Source organism: Panulirus ornatus, chromosome 47 (genome assembly GCF_036320965.1).
Source record: "Panulirus ornatus isolate Po-2019 chromosome 47, ASM3632096v1, whole genome shotgun sequence".
In the NCBI taxonomy this organism is placed as follows: domain Eukaryota; kingdom Metazoa; phylum Arthropoda; class Malacostraca; order Decapoda; family Palinuridae; genus Panulirus; species Panulirus ornatus.
Window position 1 is genome coordinate 5934256 of NC_092270.1, and position 20691 is coordinate 5954946.

At 41.9% G+C, this 20691-nt stretch overlaps 2 protein-coding genes across 10 annotated transcripts; one reads left to right on the forward strand and one right to left on the reverse strand.

Annotated features, from left to right (window-relative positions):
* Positions 1–1116: 1116 nt before the first annotated feature.
* On the reverse strand, positions 1117–20349 carry LOC139763472 (peroxisome biogenesis factor 10-like). 8 transcript variants are annotated; one of them, XM_071689556.1, is made up of 7 exons: positions 19976–20349; positions 8395–8506; positions 7851–8008; positions 6203–6454; positions 3983–4139; positions 2629–2830; positions 1117–2384 (listed from the first exon to the last, which is right to left on the reverse strand). In XM_071689556.1, exons 2-6 carry the CDS (start codon positions 8504–8506, stop codon positions 2640–2642), a joined length of 870 nt encoding a protein of 289 aa, XP_071545657.1. In that variant the 5' UTR covers positions 19976–20349; the 3' UTR covers positions 1117–2384; positions 2629–2639. The 8 variants fall into 8 exon arrangements, with proteins under 8 accessions (XP_071545657.1, XP_071545655.1, XP_071545656.1 ...); XM_071689554.1 differs by lacking the exon at positions 19976–20349 and adding an exon at positions 14857–14913; XM_071689555.1 differs by lacking the exon at positions 19976–20349 and adding an exon at positions 9973–10088.
* LOC139763469 (protein SpAN-like) lies at positions 11309–20677 on the forward strand. Of its 2 annotated transcripts, XM_071689545.1 has the most exons (14): positions 11311–12331; positions 13041–13091; positions 13603–13789; positions 13966–14171; positions 14485–14688; positions 15326–15452; positions 15896–16030; positions 16404–16493; positions 16715–16838; positions 18224–18358; positions 18496–18697; positions 18950–19062; positions 19478–19712; positions 20048–20677. In XM_071689545.1, the coding sequence occupies exons 1-14, from the start codon at positions 12275–12277 to the stop codon at positions 20336–20338; spliced, it is 2157 nt and encodes a 718-aa protein (XP_071545646.1). In that variant the 5' UTR covers positions 11311–12274; the 3' UTR covers positions 20339–20677. The 2 variants fall into 2 exon arrangements, with proteins under 2 accessions (XP_071545647.1, XP_071545646.1); XM_071689546.1 differs by lacking the exon at positions 15896–16030 and having other exon boundaries at positions 11309–12331.
* Positions 20678–20691: the final 14 nt, after the last annotated feature.

Consider the following 20691-nt stretch of genomic DNA (forward strand, 5'->3'; position numbering starts at 1 on the left):
CCAAGTGAAAAGGCTTGCTTGGGCAGTGCCAAAATCAGTCCTAATTCCCTTGACTTTAGAGACTTAAGTTCTGTACACCAATAGTGGTAATAATCCAGAAAAAGAGTAGTCTTTTCATGAAACTTGCAATACACTGGAAATACATCCCAAGAAGAAGCAGTGCAGCTCGACTAATATCAACAGGCAATCCTACCACCAAGTGAAATGCTTTAATTTGACCAGCTCTGCAACCTACCTTCTCTTACAAACCATTGTGCTGTGGGTGCACATTTACAAAGCAACAGGAAAGTGCACAGAATATATGCATACTAAAAGTTTTCAGTTTCCTATACTTTTGAAGAGACCCCCACTTTCTAGTCCTATATACAGTAGATGCAATATTACCTGCATCTCTAATAAGTCCTCAGAAGAATCCTCAAACTAGTTACCCATAGTTCACCATGGCAAAAAAATGTTGTGCGTTTCCGAGTGGACCCCACCCTGCTGATCTGCTGGGTCACTTCCAACACATTAAATTTAAATGGCAGCAGCATGCCAATTCAAATGTTCTTCTGTCATGGATTAAATGCCTATGCCAAATAAGGTAAAATGGCTTTGGCTATTCAAATAATTCGCAATATCCTTTTGTTTCAATTTCTGTCGATTTCCCCTGTCCTAAAGAAAAATCATTTTTTCCCTGGCCAGCACTTAAAGAGCTAAGAAGCCCAAATTTTCTTATTACTCTGAAGATTGGAACTGAAACAGGGCCCATGGAGCAATTAGGGGAAACCACAACGGTTTTGGTGCATTACATACACCACAGCCAGATCAGATGTGAGCAAATTAGACCATTCTTTATCTCTTTCCTGATGCTACCCCACTACACAAGAAATCAAATGAATATAAGAGAAAATTTAATGTTGAGTACTAACAATCCAGAATGGAAACTGATATTGTAGTCCCTGGAAAATACTCTAGTTTACACAACTAAGATTTTTTTATACTTAATCGCCGACTCCCGCGTTAGCAAGGTAGTGCAAGGAAACAGACGAAAGAATGGCCCAGCCCACCCACATACACATGTAATACTACATTCTAACTGCTGAATCACTTCTTCAATAAGGTACTCACAAAAAATGGGTTTTACTTGTTTATTATATAAATAAACAGTATACATAAGTAAATAAGAGGAAAACAAATTAATGTCACAGTTATATGACATTTTCCAAATCTAACAAAAATAGTTTCAACAGGAAATAGATAAATCTCTCTTGACTTTCAATGCTCCACATTGAGGCACATCCTTTAGTAAAATCTGTTCGATGGGAACATAGATGAATTTCAAAATGAAAAGGAACCAAAGAATCTTTTCAAAATTCCACTCATGGTTTTATTTCTCTATTTCATTTTCTTCATGTGATTTTATTATGAATATCAATATGAGAACAACAGAAGCAATATTTAAGGTTTGCACTGTCTCTGTAGTTCCAGCTGCCTTCCTGTTTTGTATACATGGCTCACTAAGCATTTCTTACTGGAATTTAGAACATCAAGTGAGGTGATGTGAGTAACACTTCTCAAAATGGTGCAAAGCTTGAATACCAGCCAGTTTCCAAACACACTTGGAAGTTTTGCTGTCTCATTTTTCTATTTTCCAAAAACATCCTTGATTATCAAACTTCAACTGCTACTCAATTTGAGCTATACTGATAAAGCCCATAATGATCCTGGTGAGCTCTTGCTTAGCAGATATCAGGTGGTGGAGGGCATACTCAGAACTTAACGAGACAATGGGTAACTATGCCATTTCAGAAAACCTTGAAAAACAACCTCTTAATCTGTTCTATATGCTGAAGAAAATTCAGTGCTTAGCATCATCCACTTTAAAATGTTGCATCACTGAAACTATCAGTGCTAGCATGATTTGAAAAATATAAAAGAACAAGAATATTTTTGTTGCAGACAAGTTCAAGTTTCACTCACGTATGTTGGCAGGGCAAGTAATTTACTGTAACTTGAATACTGGGAATATAATACAAAGTCTGTTTCCCATCTATGTAAGAAAACTACCTAGGTTGCCTTCCTGCCACACCTGACAATCCTTACTATTTGTACTCTGTGTTATCGCTGTGCTGTTACTGTCGATTATCAATAACAGAGAGCAAAATGAAATATCTATTTCCTTATATGGATTTTAGCCTTATTTTTAAAATAGAAAGAGAACATCCTTGGGGTATGAAGTGAGCTTAACCACGTAGTGGCCGAGTTATTGTTTTATGTTCCCCTCAAGGAAATACTGGCCATAAAATGTTTGACTCGCTTTCAAAGTGAAATGCCTGATCACTTCACAATACACTTAGATGTGAACCACAGAAAGCACCATTAAATGACCCCACAGTCTTCTCCTGCAAAGGAATGGAGAAGTTTAGAATTGTTAGAATGTTTTGGAATGCAAACTGTAAAGCAACCTTGACACTAATACTTTGTATTCAATGATTCTCTTAAAAGAGATGATCCTGAAGATAAATAACTAAAACCATAAAATACTATAAATCAGTCAGCCAAAAACTATAAATATATATATATATATATATATATATATATACATATATATATATATATATATATATATATATATATTGAACTTACACTGTCATGACTCAGTCATAATTGAGAAGAGGAACCACTTGAGAAGGTAATGCTGAATGTCTGCAAAGTGGACACTGCTGACAAGTCTGGAGGCATTCCTGAATACATTGCCAGCAAAACAAGTGCCCGCACGGTGTAACAGATGAATGCTTTCGTTCATCCAGGCAAAGGGGGCACTGCTTCTTGCTCTCTACAAAGCACTCTTTCATTGGAAGAGTTAATATATTATTTCTGACACTCCTGAATGGGAGGGAATTTTGTCAACTTCATGAATAATGTTACTGTTCATGAATATTTCTCTTTCCTAATACATACCAGCAAGCAAAGCACTCATGATTATCCACAATCTAAAAACCCAGACACATCTGTTACCCACAAAAGTTTGGCAACATGAATTAATCACAAAATTTTCAATTACAGTCAAACTTTCTATGACTAGAGCATAAAGCACCTCAAATGTTCTATTATCCTCTAAGCGGAGGGAAGATAATTTCAAGTTCCAATGTAAATGAGAGACGAATAAAGCTCTATATTCCGTAGATTGTTCATAATTCTTATATTCCTCATCTATATTCTACATCAAGATTCAAATTCTGGAAGCTATATCTACCTCAGTAAGTTTGTATTACAGTGCATTAAGTTACATTCAACAGCAAACATTCAATCATCAACTTATATTCAAATACTTCATTCTCAAATCAGAATTTTTTTACACACACCAGTATTCATATCCACAACTACTTTTACATTCCTTTTACATTAATACATTAATAATTCTAAACTGATAGTCTCTGCTAATTTAACTCCTGAACTGTATAAAATAATATGATTTTATAATGTACTGAACATGTTCTGTGACCAAGGTACTTTGGAATTTCAGGTCAAGTAAGCAGAGATGCAGGAGCAAAGGGATAAACAAAGTAAGTAGTCCACAGCACCCTAAACTCAGCCTTTTTAAACTCTGACCACATGCTAGCACAGCACATGTTCACTTTGCCACCTTACTGGTCATGTGACTTAAAAAAAATTAAGTATTCACTCCAAATAGCACTATGGAACACCTAAATCATTTCAATATGAAATACATTTCATTTCTAATTTCAATCTGCTTTTTAAATGCTTCCCATAAATCTTCGGAAAGAAAAGACACTGCTTATAGTACTATGTACATTATGGAGTTAACAGTAGAAAAGGCAATATCCCTATTTCATTCCTGTAAATAATCATAAGGCAAACATATCTAATATTGTAATATTCAGTAAATTTAAAATATAACTAAATGTTGAATCAATCTCTAACAATTATTTATGAAGTATAAGTTTTCTTCAACTCAGTGCTTTAAACAAATGCTTACTTGTAGATGACTGTGTGCTCTCAGAAGAACTCTTGATGAAGAAGTGTGAATAGGCTGTATAGACAGTAGTCAAGAGAATGTGGGTAAGCAGCACAAGCCCTAAGATCTGGAATGACTTGCTGGCAGAAGTGTCACCAAACCACTCACGTACCAAAACCTAAAGTGTAAAAATCCAGAAACTCCATTTAGTCCATCTTACATACTGATAAAAAAAGAATTACAGGATCAATAATATATGTGAAGGAGAAGGGTATAATGTGAACGTTGTACCTAAATGTTTCCCCTCTCTTACCAAGGTATCATAAACAAACAAGCAACCAACTCATGTACATGCATTGACTCCCTACCTGTCATGTATCATGATAGCCTACCAGAGACTCTTACATGGTTTACCTTCTTTTATATGCCCCGGTTAAGCCCAATGACAGCATAACCCCCCCCCCAAAAAAAAAAAAAAAAAAAGATTCATTGCATTCTGTCCTGTGCTCAACAATCATCCTTTTTTTCTTTTTCCTTTTCTTTTTTTTACATTGGAGGCTACAGTCAAGGACAAAAGTCCACATCAAAGCCAGGCCTTAACTGAAATACAGAAAGCTTTCTTCACTCAAGCCTTCCATTTCCCTCTTGACCTCCCCCTCCCCCATCAGTCCCCCAACTTCTGACACAAAAGCCTCTTTGTATTTCTTTGTTCACCCTCTCTATATGTCCAAACCATTTCAGCAAACCCTCATCATCTCTCCAAATCAGATTATGTGAACTGCCATACCTCAATATCACAAAGTCTTACCTTAAATGATACTTATAACACATATCATCCAGAGACATTTCATTATTTCATTTCCAACATGTTCAACATCTTCCTTTGCTTTAAGGCCCATAATTCATCCATACTACACTATCAGGACTACCATACCTTCAAATACATCCATCTTAGCCTTAACAAACACTGATCTTTCTTTTAACATGCTCCTTAATGCACCTCTTCCCCACCATATGATTAAAGCCCAATTCTATCAGCAGCTACATCCACTCCTAGGTACTTAGGGCACTCCACTTCCTTCAGGTCCTCCCCATCAATCTTGCACCCAAACCAATCCTGTCTCATCCCCATGCTACATCTCATTACCTTACTTTCACTCATATTATTCTTAACCATTTCCTATCACACACTCTCCCAAACTGTCACTAGCTCTTGAAGTTTCTATGGAATCTGCCACCAGAGCTGTGTCATTCTGCAAACAGCTATTGATTCGCCTCCCATGCACCATAACCCAAGCATAATATCTCTCACCCTAAGATCCTTGCATTTACCTCCCTCACTATACTTGATGTACTCCCAACTTTAATGGGAACAACTCATCCTCCTCCCTTGCTACATGTCCCAAAAATAATGTCACCCCTTAAGATGAGAAATTAAACTTTCTTGAGATGACTAGATGCATCTGAATTTAATGGCATTTTCCCATCATCAGGAATAAAACATTCTTGAAAAATTCCAGAAATAAGGACCAAGAGTGAAGATTATGTAACTGAAAAGTATCCCACCCCTTGAACTTATGACCTTTAAATGATACTAGAGCAACTGCAGTTACAAGAATCATGGAAAACTAAATTAAGTAACCTAGAAAAGAAAATGCCCCTAATAATATGCAAGTGTTTATACCATTATCATCTATCAATGCTTGTCTAACAAAACCCTTGAATCCAAGTAGTTCTTACACATACTTAAAGTAGCTGAAGTATATGAATGTGGGGATCCCCATAAATCTAAAAAAGAAAACAATCAACTACTTTTCCTGTACAATTAACAGGGAGTCTTGAGGCTCCAAAAACTACACATGATAAAACCAGACACAGTCAACTCCTAATATTTCCCTATCCAAAGTTTGTATATATCCTTTCAATAGTGAGTACAAGTCAGGAACTAAAATCATTAGCCAAAATGTCTAAAGTACCTTGAGTCTGTAGCAATTGAAGAGGGAACAATATATGCAAATTCTAAATGACATGAAAGGTACATTTATTCATCTGGCTGTTTTTCCTGCCTGTGACAGGAACTGCTGCCCATATTCCCCCTTAGAAGGGCTTTGTGGTCATTACTGAAAACGATCATTCCTCCATTCAAAGAAATAGGCAAATGTAAAATCAACATTAGTACAAGACAAGATATTACACAGGAATACTAGGTATCAGACTTTATATTGTGTATAGTGAGCTTACATATTTGATCCCTGTGATTCTTTTTGATATATGATAAAATGCTCCAGTAAAGTAGAATGATGCTAGATGAATGCGGTGCAATAGCGTGAGTGAATATTTCAGGGTTGGCATCTGGTGCAGGATTATATTTTTCAGATCGGGGCGGAGGTAGCCTGATAGTTTTCCTGATCTAGTTGAATCCTCGAGCTTTGATAAAAGTCTTCGTATTACTTCAGGACCAAAACACTGCAATATTACCATAGTCACCCTTTTCTGGAAAGCAGATATTATATTTTGATTACTCTGTATTTCTTAGGCATACATGAATACTTAGGTACAATAATCAGTCTTGTTGTCTCTAAAATGTTACAAGTCATACAACAGAACAGGACAGCCAAACAGAATATCCTACAAACACTTTAGTTGCAGTACACAATTATAAAAGTATCTAAACTAATATAGTCTATACTAAAATGGTTTACCATGAAAGGTGGACTTTACATAAATTCAACATTAGAAGTAACACTACATAATAATTCATTATAGAACAGATACATTTACAACCTCATAAACTGTAAGATTTCCTCAGTTTGAGAATTAAAAGAAATGTAACAACATGCAGGAATCCCTTCACATGTTTCATGAACTGCTATTCAGTCTCCAACAGATTTGATGCAAAATGACAATACAGAAAAAAATAATTATCTGGAATAGGCAGATCATGGAAGATACACAATGACATATGTATTCAGTGATATATCTGGTGAAGAAATTGCGATTATACTGATCTTTCTGGTAGAGTTTTCTGGTTTGTAAATGTTACTCATATGTAATATATAAGAGTATGTACTACATGATAATAAAAAAGTACATATATTCATTGCATTTACCTAAAGTTCTTGCTAAGAATTGTATTGTAGAATGAAGTATAAATTGGCATTTACATAGAAGATGAAGTGACAGGTGCTGGACACTTGGATGTCACTACAGAGTAAAAATGGGCAAAAAACAGCAATAACAGTAAAGAACAGACCACTATTGCTTTGAATTTCAATATCAGAAACCCAAGTGCCACTTAAGCAGAAACCTTTAGTGCAAGGGCATTTGTATTTTAGATGTTTTTGGAATGAAGATCTTCCACTAGTATAGTATATTTGCCTAAATCCTTCACCTGACTTCTACACACTATGAGAAATAACCTGGCCATTTACATGGAATATCAAAAATTTCTTATCCCTAGGGATAGGGGAGAAAGAATACTTCCCACATATTCCCCGCATGTCATAGAAGGCAACTAAAAGGAGAGGGAGGAGGGGGCTGGAAATCCTCCCCTCCCATTTTTTAATTTTCCAAAAGAAGGAAAAAAGAAGGGGGCCAGTTGAGGATATTCCCTCTGAGGCTCAGTCCTCTGTTCTTAACGCTACATAGCTGATGAGGGAAATGGCGAATATGAATGAAAAAAAAAAATCATTTCTATGAGAAGAAAAATCATTGGATTTTGCTTCAGTTCCTGCTTTACTGATTGTAGGACTATTCACATCCCAAATTACAAACCTGAGAGTAAGCCCTATCTCTACAAGATGTACCAAGTCTGTTTTGACAAAAAAAAAGACAAAAAATATAATTAACATTCATAAAAAATAATCATCAATGAACTTATTTTACTTACGAAAGTATGAGGCAATTTTCTCTTACTATGGTCCACTTGCAAGACACCTGTGTACTCCTCACCCAGAGTTTGGTGCAGGCATAATGTGGTGAGACAGTAATATATAAACTCACACAAGATCTCAGCATGCTTATGGATATCCAGCCACACCTTTGTACCTACAAATATAAGATTCAGAGCAAATAATAGTTTATCTTACCTATTCTTGATATCTACTAATTACATCTTAAGTTAAAGTGCCTATGAATTAACACAATTATAATCTTAATATTAGTTCTCAACAGAAAAATTCCTTCCACAATTACACAAATGATATTAAAAATCCTGAGTCATTCCACTATCCCTGACGTTTCGATAAACTCAAAATGTAAACAATATCCAGCATATGATCATTAGTATCAAAACTAAGTGAAAATCAAAAATGCAATTACCACAATCCGATAAACTTTGTCATTAAGTACTCTTTTGTAATGCATCAATTTATCATACAAAAAACTAAGAATTAAATTCATGAGTACAGTACTGTACCTAGATTTACACTCACCAGCTGATCTCTGCACAATCTCTGAAAGACAACTTTTCAAGTGGTCAAGAAAGCCCTTATCCTTTTGGGCTGCTCTCAAAACTTCAGCAGCTCCAGCTTGTTGGAATGGCATCTGAAACAGAAAATGAAATCTGAAAAAACAATTATATATTTATTATTCATTTATTTCGCTTTGTCGCTGTCTCCCGCATTAGCGAGGTAGCGCAAGGAAACAGACAAAAGAATGGCCCAACCCACCAACATACACATGTATATACATACACGTCCACACACACAAATATACATACCTATACATCTCAACGTATACATATATATATGCACACAGACATATACATATATACACATGTACATAATTCATACTGTCTGCCTTTATTCATTCCCATCACCACCCCACCACACATGAAATAACAACCTCCTCCCCCCTCATGTGCGCGAGGCAGCGCTAGGAAAAGACAACAAAGGCCACATTCGTTCACACTCAGTCTCTAGCTGTCATGTAATAATGCACCGAAACCACAGCTCCCATTCCACATCCAGGCCCCACAGAACTTTCCATGGTTTACCCCAGACGCTTCACATGCCCTGGTTGAATCCACTGACAGCACGTCGACCCTGGTATATCACATCGTTCCAATTCACTCTATTCCTTGCACGCCTTTCACCCTCCTGCATGTTCAGGCCCCGATCACTCAAAATCTTTTTCACTCTATACACATGATTTACTATTTGCTGATAATCACACAGAAAATGAGTGCACTTATATGTTTCACACCTTCAGGGAAGACTAGGAATAAGGGAGAGAATTCAGTCATTATAATTATACAGGGGTGGTGGAGCTGTGCTGTTTCCGTTCACACCTATGAACTTAAGAAACCATTTCTTTGTCTATTCCTGGCACTGCCTTGCTGATGCAGGAAATGGCAAAGGTATGAAAAATATGGCGGATGAATCTTTTGTGTCAGGTTAAAAAATCAGAGTATATCCTGCACTACAGTTATCAATGCTTACTGTAATTATATAGCCTAACCTAACTTCATGTGGCCAACTGGCCTTGAAAATATAAAATTAAAGAACAGAACAGCCAAACCTTTAGCTTTATCAATTCATTTCCCAAATAACTATAATGTGATCTAACAATATTCAAAATGGCAAACAAGTATGGAAAATAAACACATTTTTGCTGATACACATAACTATTATCAGCTTAATCAATATCATACTCAAAATAATACTATGTAACTGTAACTATTATCAGCTTATTCAATATCATACTCAAAATAATACTATGTAACTTTTTGTATTCTTTAAACATAACCCTAGCATTGCAGAGCAAACTCACTCCATATCTTGAGCAGTAATCTTACAGTTTCCGTTCCACAAATATTATTTGGTCCGTAATGGTAAACATCCTAATGTAATGAACTTAACCTAGGGGATGAGCGTTCCTAACCGGGGGCTTCTATAAGATAGTGTTGTCGTAAATTCATTAGGGCATAAACTTTAAAAAAAATATATTCCCTTAACTCCGATTCACTTAACGAAGACTAATTCATATCAACTCACATACTCGACCTTTACCTTGACGTATCATTGATGACAGAACAATAATTTATGAATTTAAAGAGGCATGAGATAGTCCTTCCATGACGTAACACATGACAACATTGGGCTCTGTTGCCATCATATGGTTATGTAAATAAAGGAGATATAGTGTGAGCATCGTGTTGCGCATTGCAGTATATCTCCAAAGTTATTTTTTTTTTATCCCAGACTTTGCCAACATTTACTGTTTTCAGAATGAGATCTTCTTAAAAAATTAAAATGAAATATGAAGAATATGAATAAGGGGAGTTAAAGATGGTGGAGAAAGAAACAGGCAGAATCTATATGCATGAATGATACACGTTTAAAAAGGCCTGATATAACATTATTTTGTATTTTGGGTTAAAGTTTAGGAACAGGATATGCACCAAACATAAAACTAATTAAAAGAATGGCATGTTCTAGACCGGCTTGATTCATATAACTCATTCGCAGGTACGATAATGATGAAGAAAGTGGCAATCCGTGAAATGGAAAGGCCGTGAAATCGGCCGGGTGAAGTACCAATGAGGTGAGAAATCCATTTAGCAAGCCTACACCTTGTATACATCTCTAGTCCACCCTAGTAAAGGAAGTCGCTATAACGAGAGGGGAACGTACTAAATACTGACCACGATTAAAGCAATTAGCAAGTAACAAGATAGTATATACACAAGGGCTTTATCCTGGGGCATTTTAGACGACCCATCAGAAAAAATGGAATGTGAAATGCTCTTCACGACTTCCGCAGTTCTGCCCCTATAATCTATGCTCAGATGTGGACACAGCGGGAACATCCTAAAGTACATAATGTTACAAAATTATGGCTTGAACTGAGTTTGATAATATGTACATCATGCCTGAACACTTGAACATCAAAGCCATGAAGATGTGGATCAACAGAACAGTTTATTCGTTTTGTCGATATAAAATAGATTGTCGATCAGTTCTCACCTCATAGAATTGTGCATATCTTCATAAGATCCTCTCTTATCCTCCTCAAGTGACAGTAACTTCAAGGAAGATCTTTTGTCTTCCTCTCTGCTTTAGTTCTATAGCCTGAAATGGAGCTTGGTGACTACGCTGGACATTTCCCAAATGAATGATATATTCTTCCTTTCCGTGCGGTTTAGCGAGCACGTACCCAGTAATCAAGATGTGGATGAACGTTGTACATAATAGTATATAAAATATCCAGAATCGTTTAGTCTCCCCGGCAGAAAGTTTCCCTTACAAATATCAGAACAACGTTTTCTTTTCAGGCAACTTTGCTAACTTATTCAAGTATGGCGTCTTTGCGTATCAACACCCCCAAGGGCATTTCTCTCTTATCTCACCAAGCGTTTATTTCATGACCTTCATCCAACATAGTATATTCATATTCTCAATTTTTCTTCCACTTGCATCCTTCTGCAATGGCAACTCATGGAATTTCAATACCCAATTTGTCGATAAGCTGCTTGTCTGTCTTCAGCGGCAAAATTCTGTTATGCTCTTAATGCTGCTCTAGTTTTTGACGTCGTCTGTAAAGCAGCTCCACACAGCATTTTCACCATTTCAGGCATACTTTATACATATTAGGAATTCCTACAAGAATAGATTTCTCTGGCACTCTGCAGTCTACCCTCACACGCAGTCTGGGCTTTCTCTCCCTGTGCGGGAATTGGTTTTGTTAAAAGGTTCTCAGTCCAGTGGAGTACACTGCCCAGTGTTCTATATGCTTTCAAAATGTGTAGTCTTGTGTAGAGGGGGATACTGTCGAATCAAGTTGCGTTAGAAGTTCAAAGACAAAAGTTCAAGTTCCTCTTGCTTCTGAACAACACTTGTACGTTGGTGTGATAACACGAGAGAGTTACAAGGGAATTCCCACGTATGACCAGCATTCTTTAAACCACCCTTTTCGCATATGTCTTTTTCTCGTTTTTCCCATCTAATTACTTATTCCTGGATAGAGGTCATTATTTTTCTTTCTTTTTTATAGATATTCGGCCCAGCTTTATGCGTCTTCCCCAGGCCATTACGTTCAGTCTCTTCGAGGTTATCAATGCAATTCCTGCTCTTCCATATTCCTTGAAACCATTCCGTGTTCTTTGGTCCTGGCCACTGGGAGAACACCGCGTCTGCCTCCTTACGTAAGTCTTTTCATTTCTAAAACCGATGAACATTATTATTCAGTATTTGACGTCATGCATACGTTAATGGCAGTAACTGCAGGGTGGCAGGTGTGGAGGAGATATGAAGCCAAGATCAGTGCTTAGTATACTCCGTGCCCTTAGTCACCCAACCCCTCCGTACTGTCATGGGTGTAGTGTTCCTTCTCCTGCTCCTCAACTGGGCCATGGAGTCCTCGACCTTGGTAAATATGTCACGCTTTTTGCTTGTACACCTACGCTTTAACTTAGTGCAGAATTAACTCTAAAACACGGAAGTATATCCAGTGTTCACGTGACAGAAGCGAATTCTATTGTTTTACGTAGCTAACCGAACGTCTGCAAGTGTTCAGTGCGCATAAATGTATAAGCGACTTACACGGAGGTGCTTGGCCAACTCATGGGCCACATGCATAGTGAACGTATGTGGTCTCAGAATCATCTTTGTAACAGCCGAAGGTGTTAAAGATTTTTCGGTTGTTGGATGTAACTTACGCTGACGGCCTTAATGACCATGGCAGTTGATAGGCTCCAAGCCCAAACCAACCAACCAACCAACCAACCAACCAGGTAACTTGCGATCACTTGGGTGAAGCTCAGGGAAAAAAAAAAATTCTTTCCCGTCTGTTTCTGTTCCTCACTGCAATACCCCAAATATATCAACTCATTACGGCACGTCGTTCACTGTATTGCTAGCAAATCGCTCCAATTCACTCTATCCCATGCACACCTCATCCCTTCCTGCATGTTTCGGTGCTTTATACGTGACAGACAGAGGGTGGATGTCAGTGAATGAGGCCGTTCTTCTGTGTGTTCCTGGTGCACCCGTTACATGGGAAACAAACAAAAAAAAAAATAATATGCACTTCCGACCTCCTACTTCCCATAGTATTGTCTGAGTGTATATCCCCACAGGAGGGCGTTGTGGCAGCCACGCCGAACATCACCACAGAAACTGCTGGAATGGTGAGTCCTGACACGTCCTGTGGCATCCTTTGGTTCACCTGGGTCAGTGAGTACTCAGTAGTGGGCCGCTACCGTTAGGGGACGGGGCAAGGGGGTCAAGGTTAGTAGTGGGCCCCGCTGCTACCCTGAGGGTCAAGGTCAGTGGTGGGCCTCTACCCTGGGAGGTCGAGGTCAGTGGTGGGCCTCTACCCTGGGAGGTCAAAGGTCAGTGGTGGGCCGCGACCTTCATGTAGATACTGCAGTTCTAAACAAAAGACGAAGTTTTATTAACAGCACATCGTATTCCTGGGGTTGTCTGAGTACGTATGCATACGTCTTGCCATGCTAATAATATTTCCACAGTTTTCACTATGAAGGAACATAGCCTAGGCGAAGCTACAGCTGAAATCTGCGTGTTGAAAATATATCCAAAAAATCCTAAGGATCTTCCACAGACCCTTTCTAGCAGTGACCCTTCTTGATGGACTGATCCCAAAGATGTGCCCCCCTTGATCCTAACCTCCTGACGCAGATCCAACCGGCGGATGAGCTGACTCCCATCCACCAGGAGTCAGGCGACCTCTACCAACACGACATAATGCTCACCGACCCCCAGATGGCTATACTCTCTGGGGCCGTGAACAGGGGTCTTCGCCTCCTGATCTACCGTTGGCCCGAGGGGGACGACGGATTACCGCTTGTACCCTACCAGTTCATTGGTCAGTCATCCTCTGTTCGTTCTTTTAGGTGTTAGTGGTATCAGTCGATAGAGAATCATTCCTTTAGGGGAAGGGGGTGGGTGGTAATATGTCTCTCTCTCTCTCTCTCTCTCTCTCTCTCTCTCTCTCTCTCTCTCTCTCTCTCTCTCTCTCTTGACGACCAGTCGTCCCTGCAGGTAACGTGGACCAGGAGTCCATCAAAGCTGGCATCAGCCACTGGGAATCGAAGACGTGTATCAGATTTGAGGAGAGGCCGGGCACCACCGAGCCCCACCTGAAGTTCGAGAGGCTGTCGGGTTGCTGGTCCTACGTCGGCTACAACGGATTCCTCCCAAACTTCGCGAACGGCCAGACCGTCTCTATAGGATTCGGCTGTAATACGGTGAGTCGACGCTAGTATGCCAGTGCCAATTTACACAAGGGGGTTTGTTTCCCCACTGAATACCAAGACACATGGAAGATATTCTTCTCTCTCTCTCTCTCTCTCTCTCTCTCTCTCTCTCTCTCTCTCTCTCTCTCTCTCTCTCTCTCGAACATATTCTCGTGGCCACGCTATCACTCTTACGCAGTGCGTTCGTGTTTACGAACGAGACAGCTGCGCTCCGTGCAGGTTTTCAGCCGTCTGCCACGCAAGAGTTCTGCTGATCATGCTTTTGTTATTCTCCTCCTCCTCCTCCTCCTCCACCCCGAAACAGATTGGCATAGTCGCCCATGAGATTGGCCACGCCATGGGCCTCTTCCACGAGCAGTCGCGGCCCAACAGGGACGACTACTTGGTCATCCTGGACGAAAATATCCAGGACGGGAATGAGGACCAGTTCGCGAAGCTACTAGAAGAAAACGTCCATTACCACAGCGTCCCTTACGACTACACCTCCAACATGCACTACAGCAGTTTTGTGAGTTGGATGATGCAGTTTTCTACACTAATGATTGCGTACTACTTACACTCATGACACCAGTACGTACACACACTCTCTCTCTCTAAGGCACATGTGTTCCCTATGAGGGAAAAACAAGTGTAACGTAAACATGTCCAGCGTCCCAGACTTCTGGCGAATACTCACCCGAGATACTAAGTAGTGCTCCTGGTTGTCTTCTGACGTCATTCTCCACCACCAAATTAGCTAACAGCACAGCCTGACGTCATCTTCCGCCAACCAATGAGCTGCTACAAGTCAGCTCCCAATGCCTGTCACCTTGTCATCACCCACCACTACACTTTACATGTCATCACTTGCAAACAAATCATCCCTTAACCTACTGTAACGTCATCATACACCAACCACTCAGCGCAGAACCTGACGTCACCTCTCACTAACCAATCAACTCGCAACGATATAATGACGCCATCTATCACCCAGTCATCTCACGAGACACACTGACGTCATCCTCTAAGCAACCAATCACTTTCCATACTCCGACGTCATCATCCGCCATCCCCGCCTCCGCCACCTCTCGGACAGTCTTGCCTACACACCCTTGTACCACCGCCACTCACGCCGTTCTGACCTCCACCCCTTTTGGCCGTTCCAGGGCTTCACCAAGAACGGCGGGATGACCCTCGCTACCATCAATCCCTTCGACCAAGTCCTTGTGGGCCGGCGGGACGGGCTGTCACACAGGGACACGCTCCTCGTCAATCGCATGTACTCTTGCACAGGTCGGTACCAAACCATTATCCATACACCCATTCCCTTCAACACCCCCATTCCCTCTCTCCCCTCACTATTCACAGCACACAGGCCAATTCTTTACCTCACCCCTTAGTTCCAGTGTACCCACTATTTGTACCTCTAGTGATCTAGTACCTCTAGTAGATCCCCCCCCCCTATTCACACACCCCTGGTTAATAGTACACCCACCACGATCCACAAGTCCTCGGGAATGGGACGCCTATTCGTACGGACGCCCCCCTTCCACCCTTCCCCCTTCCCCAGTATAACCCGCTGGTCTTTCACGCCTAATGTATTCCCCGTGACGCTTGAATAGAGGGAAGGGAAGGAAGGGGGGTAAATATACACCTCGTAAAAGCATCCTTGACGCTTCGTTCTTCGTCTGTGGCTCACGCTGTGCTCCCTCTCTCTCTCTCTCCCTCTCTCTTAGATAAATGGCTGGCCAACTGTAGCCTCACGACGGACCCGTGTCTGAACGACGGGTACACGGGCGCCTCCTGCACGTGCGTGTGTCCGCCAGGAACCTCGGGCGCCACGTGCGAAGCCGTGGACGGCGATTATTACGGTGACGTCATACGATCACAGAGCTGTTCAGAAACGACTCCATGACGTCATTAGATGACTGAAATGACACAGGGAGCATGATTAACAATGTGTACAGGGTGTAGGGGGGATATTACCTGTGGAAACCATTCCCATTTTCCTTGTATATATTAGTATGCGTTATGTAAACACCATTTTTTCCTTCCCCCTCTCAGTTCTTGCATACGAAAACCCATCGAGAAATAGTGCAAGGGGTGGGGGAAGGGGTTAGACTATTGCAAAATGGGCACAGTGAAGTCTCACTGGTTCCTTATAACACCCGGAGGGTCACGTCATCCCCCATCCCGTCACAAAACAAAAAAGCCTCGGTTCTGACGACAGTGTTTCCGTCACAGATGACGCCCGTGACGGCCACGGTTGTGGGGTCAACGTCACGGCTGAGGGTACCATCACCTCCACCAACTACCCATCCTCCTACCCGGCAAGTGAGTCGTCTTCCCTCGCGCCGCCTACACCTCACAGTGTTCCCTTCCGTCTTTGGGGCGCACGCGGGGCAATTTGGGGCACACACGGGGCAATGACAGCGAGGCACAACTGGTCTATAGCTTCATCACACACTGCAGTAACTCTTGAACATCAAATCGCCTTTTCCTTTTCCTATTTTTGATGATGTCGCTCATTTCCCCCCCTTCTTCGTCTCCTGCAGAAACCTGCGTCACTTGGATCACAGCCCCGGAGTGCAAGGCCCCCAGGGTCACCTTCACCGACTTCGACGTGCCCTGCTTCGACCGGCTCATCCTCAACGACGTGAGCAGATACAGGGGGTCCAGGTCAGTGCCGCTCGGGGGGCCCTCTGTGGAAGACCTGGGCGAACCCGGGGCTTCGTCAGCGAAGCGCGGGGGGGGGGGGGGGGGGCAACGGGATAAGGACCTAGAAGGGAGTCACAGACCTTCTCCTTCGTCAGCTTCTTCAATCGTGTTTCGGAGCGAGTCCCATGTTTTCGAACGCTAAATCTAAGCTTCATCACTGCCGCGCAGCTCAATCTAAGCTTAATGCTACCACTGAACTAAATCTAAGCTTTGATACTGCCACTGAGCTCAATCCAAGCTTTAATGTTGCCACTGAACTAAATCTAAGCTTTCATACTGCCACTGAGCTCAATCTAAGCTTTAATGCTGCCACTGCACTAAGCTTTAACACTGCCACTGAGCTCAATCTAAGCTTTAATGCTGCCACTGCACTAAATCTAAGCTTCAATACTGCCACTGAACTCCTAAGCACACTCTCTTTCACTCTGGCACAACAACTTTACTTTTTCCATTTTCTGTGTCAGTCTCTTTATCCACAAGGACGCATCAGTGGACGCTTTTACTACCACAGGAGCAGCAAACTAGGTGTACCAGCCTTGCAACAGGACAGTGGACTGTCCACACCAGTTCTAAGGGGGAAGGCAGAATGCAATGTACTTCTCTCGTGTCGGGGATGGTAAACATCGTCTGCGTTATGTCATCTATAGCTACTTTATGACATAAGTCAGTTATGGGGGCCCAAGTGACGCCCTGTAGGTGTGGGGGGAACCAGTAGATGTTTTAAGCAGATAGCCAACTTGATGCATTCTTTTGTTTTTTTTCATTATTGTTTTCTGCTTCCCGCTGCATGAAGGGAGCGTCAGAAAGAGACGAAACAATGGACTTGTTCGCGCACTTCCATTCTCTTGCCTGTTATGTACAGTGCAATGAAATCAGTTCCCATCATCCACAGCCAAGTTCCATTTTCCTGGTTCAGCCCACTGACAACAAGTCTCCCACCGTATACCACAAAGCACATTAGTCGCACTCTTCCAAACTCACTCACAAGCTTTGGGATTTTTTTTTTCTCTCTCTCATGTTTGCTACCAGAGCCGCGACATCGGCAAACAGCAACTGACCAACCTTCCGACCCCACCCCCACCCCCCCAACCCTCCCCCTTTCCTCCCCTGGCTCCAAAGCCCTCGCATTCCCCTCCCCCAACCACCCACCCCATCCAGGGACAGATCAAACAAACATGGCGACATTGCACGGACGGCCACCAGAAAGACAACAGTATCTGTCTGCATTATTGGAAGGTAAGGTAACAGACGCAGGACGAACGAGTGGTACAACAGAGATCTGTTACCCAGGACGCTAGGTCAAGGGCTGTTACCCTAAAGACACTAACAGAAGACTGTTCCCACAGTTACTGCAACGGTGGCCTCTCTGTGGGACAGACCTTCACTGCCAGCACCAACGAAATGGTCCTCATATTATTCAGTCGCAGCAACAGCAACCGCGGATGGTCGGCCACACTGACCTTCGAGGACATAAGTGGGTGGTAAGTAGACGTTAGTGGGTATAGGTCAGCCTGGGGGGTTGCAAATCTGGGGTCTTTAAGCCTGGGGTTCCAAACAGGGGGTCTTTGAGCCTGGGGTGCCAAGTCTGATAATACATTCGTGGTTCTCTTCCTCAAAGTACGCCTCAAACCACCACCACCACTACTACCACCACCACCACCACTACTACTACCACCACTACCACCACAACGACTACAGCGCCATATGAGCCACACTGTGATGTGAAAAAGATCGGCTCTGCCTACCAGTGGACCTCACCAGGCTTCGAAGATGAGGAACTCTACCCTAACTGCTTCAACTGCACTATCTCTGATGTAATGGTAAGGGATTAGATCCTCTTGACCGCTCATGAACCACAATTCAAGCATAGCCACGGTGAGAGAAACACCATGAATCAACAATAACACGGACACTGAGACACAAAATGAGTAAAAGCAAGTATTGCATCTCCTATCTGTACTCAAGGTTTTAAGTTATCCCCCCCCCCCCCTTCCTTGCAGAATATCTGCTCGTCATCTTAAGCTTACATTTTGAATAATCTTTTTTTTTTTTTTTCTGTGCCCACCCAACAGCCGAAACCCATGCAGACCGTCTACACTCTCAATGCCTTCCACCTCCAGAGAAAGTACCGTAGAAAATGTTTGGACAGAGTAGCGGTATCCTTTCCCTACGGCAGGACTAAAACGTAAGTGCAAGATTCAGGCTGGACTTACTGGGAGAGATATGGAGGGGGTACAGAGGTCCAAAGCTTAGCGGTGGCGAAAAAGAAATAGACGTCACAACACCCTGGAGTTGCTGACGGCCACGCAGCATTAAAGTGAAGCCCTCCCGGTACATTCGACATACCGTAGCCTAGTATTATCTTATCATGATATCCAAGATATATATATATATATATATATATATATATATATATATATATATATATATATATATATATATATATATATATATATATGTAGTTACATGTAGTATACATGTAGTCATGTATATTTCCATGTAGTTTTAAGGATGACAGGAGCATTGCCTCCCATGGTGTAAACATTCCTAGGAGAACCGTAATATTCTCTCTCGAACCATGACTATGATGGTATTTCCAGCTTATGCAGAACAAGGTGGAGCAAGTTGCGAGTACCCAACTCTCGCTTCCGGGCAGTGTTTACGACCAACTGCCGCAAAAGGTATCCAGGATTCAACATCACTGTGAGCCACGTCCAAACCAGCTGTCACCGGATCATAGACGTAACCTCCGGTGACCCAGCGACTGGCTTCATCATGACACCCAACTTCCCTAAACAGTTCCCGAGGAAGACCCAGTGCGAGTGGTGGATCAAGGTAAAGATTTCACTCATGTGTCATATGTTTCCGGCGATCGAGACTTCGGAAGGTGACAGAAGGGGGCTACGCAGGTAGAAGACAAATATTCTCTCTCTCTCTCTCTCTCTCTCTCTCTCTCTCTCTCTCTCTCTCTCTCTCTCTCTCTCTCTGTAGCACACTGAAGCTGATGAATATTGCTGTTGACGCGGCATAGACATCTGAGCAATCGATTGAAAAAACAAAACATGATTCTCCCACATGCTCACACAACCACAGCTTACCTCATAAAGTTTCGGCTAGGCTTCTCCAGTTTTCATTTGCCGTTAAATCCATCCTTTATTTCACTCCATCAGGCTCCACCTGGCAACCGAGTACAGCTGGCCTTCAAAAGTATGAGGATGCGACGATCCTTCCAGTGCACCAAATCGTACGTCGTTCTGGACCGGTCAGGCACGGCAGCGTACGATCCCTCCACCAGCAACATCACCTGCGGCAGGAATTATATAACGTCCGTCTCCTCCGGTGACACCCTCAACATCGCCTTCTTTGGGGGCTGGAGAAGAGGGAGAGGGTTTAGAGCCATCTACAACGTCGTTCCTACAGATCCAGGTGCACTGAACAACGCCAGCCACACCACAGTGTAATGACGACCTTGGATGTAAACACAAGTCTCAGCGACGTGACCAGCGCCAGCGAACGGGTTCATCATCCCTCACGAACAAAGCAAGCAGAGAACACAGAACCCAGCGACCAATCCTTCAGCTTCCATGAACGAACTCCAAATGATTTTTCAGATTCAAATCACTTTTACCGCGAGTATATTACTGAGACCGTCACAAAGATAGGTTTTTTTATATCACCATTGTAGATAATGAAAGACTTATGCTTTTCGTGAATTCTAATCAATATCCAAAGAATTTCATATTCACATGTATCAAATGTAAACTGAGATGTTTTGGTGAATAAGAATTATATGAAGCATCCATATTAGTCTGAG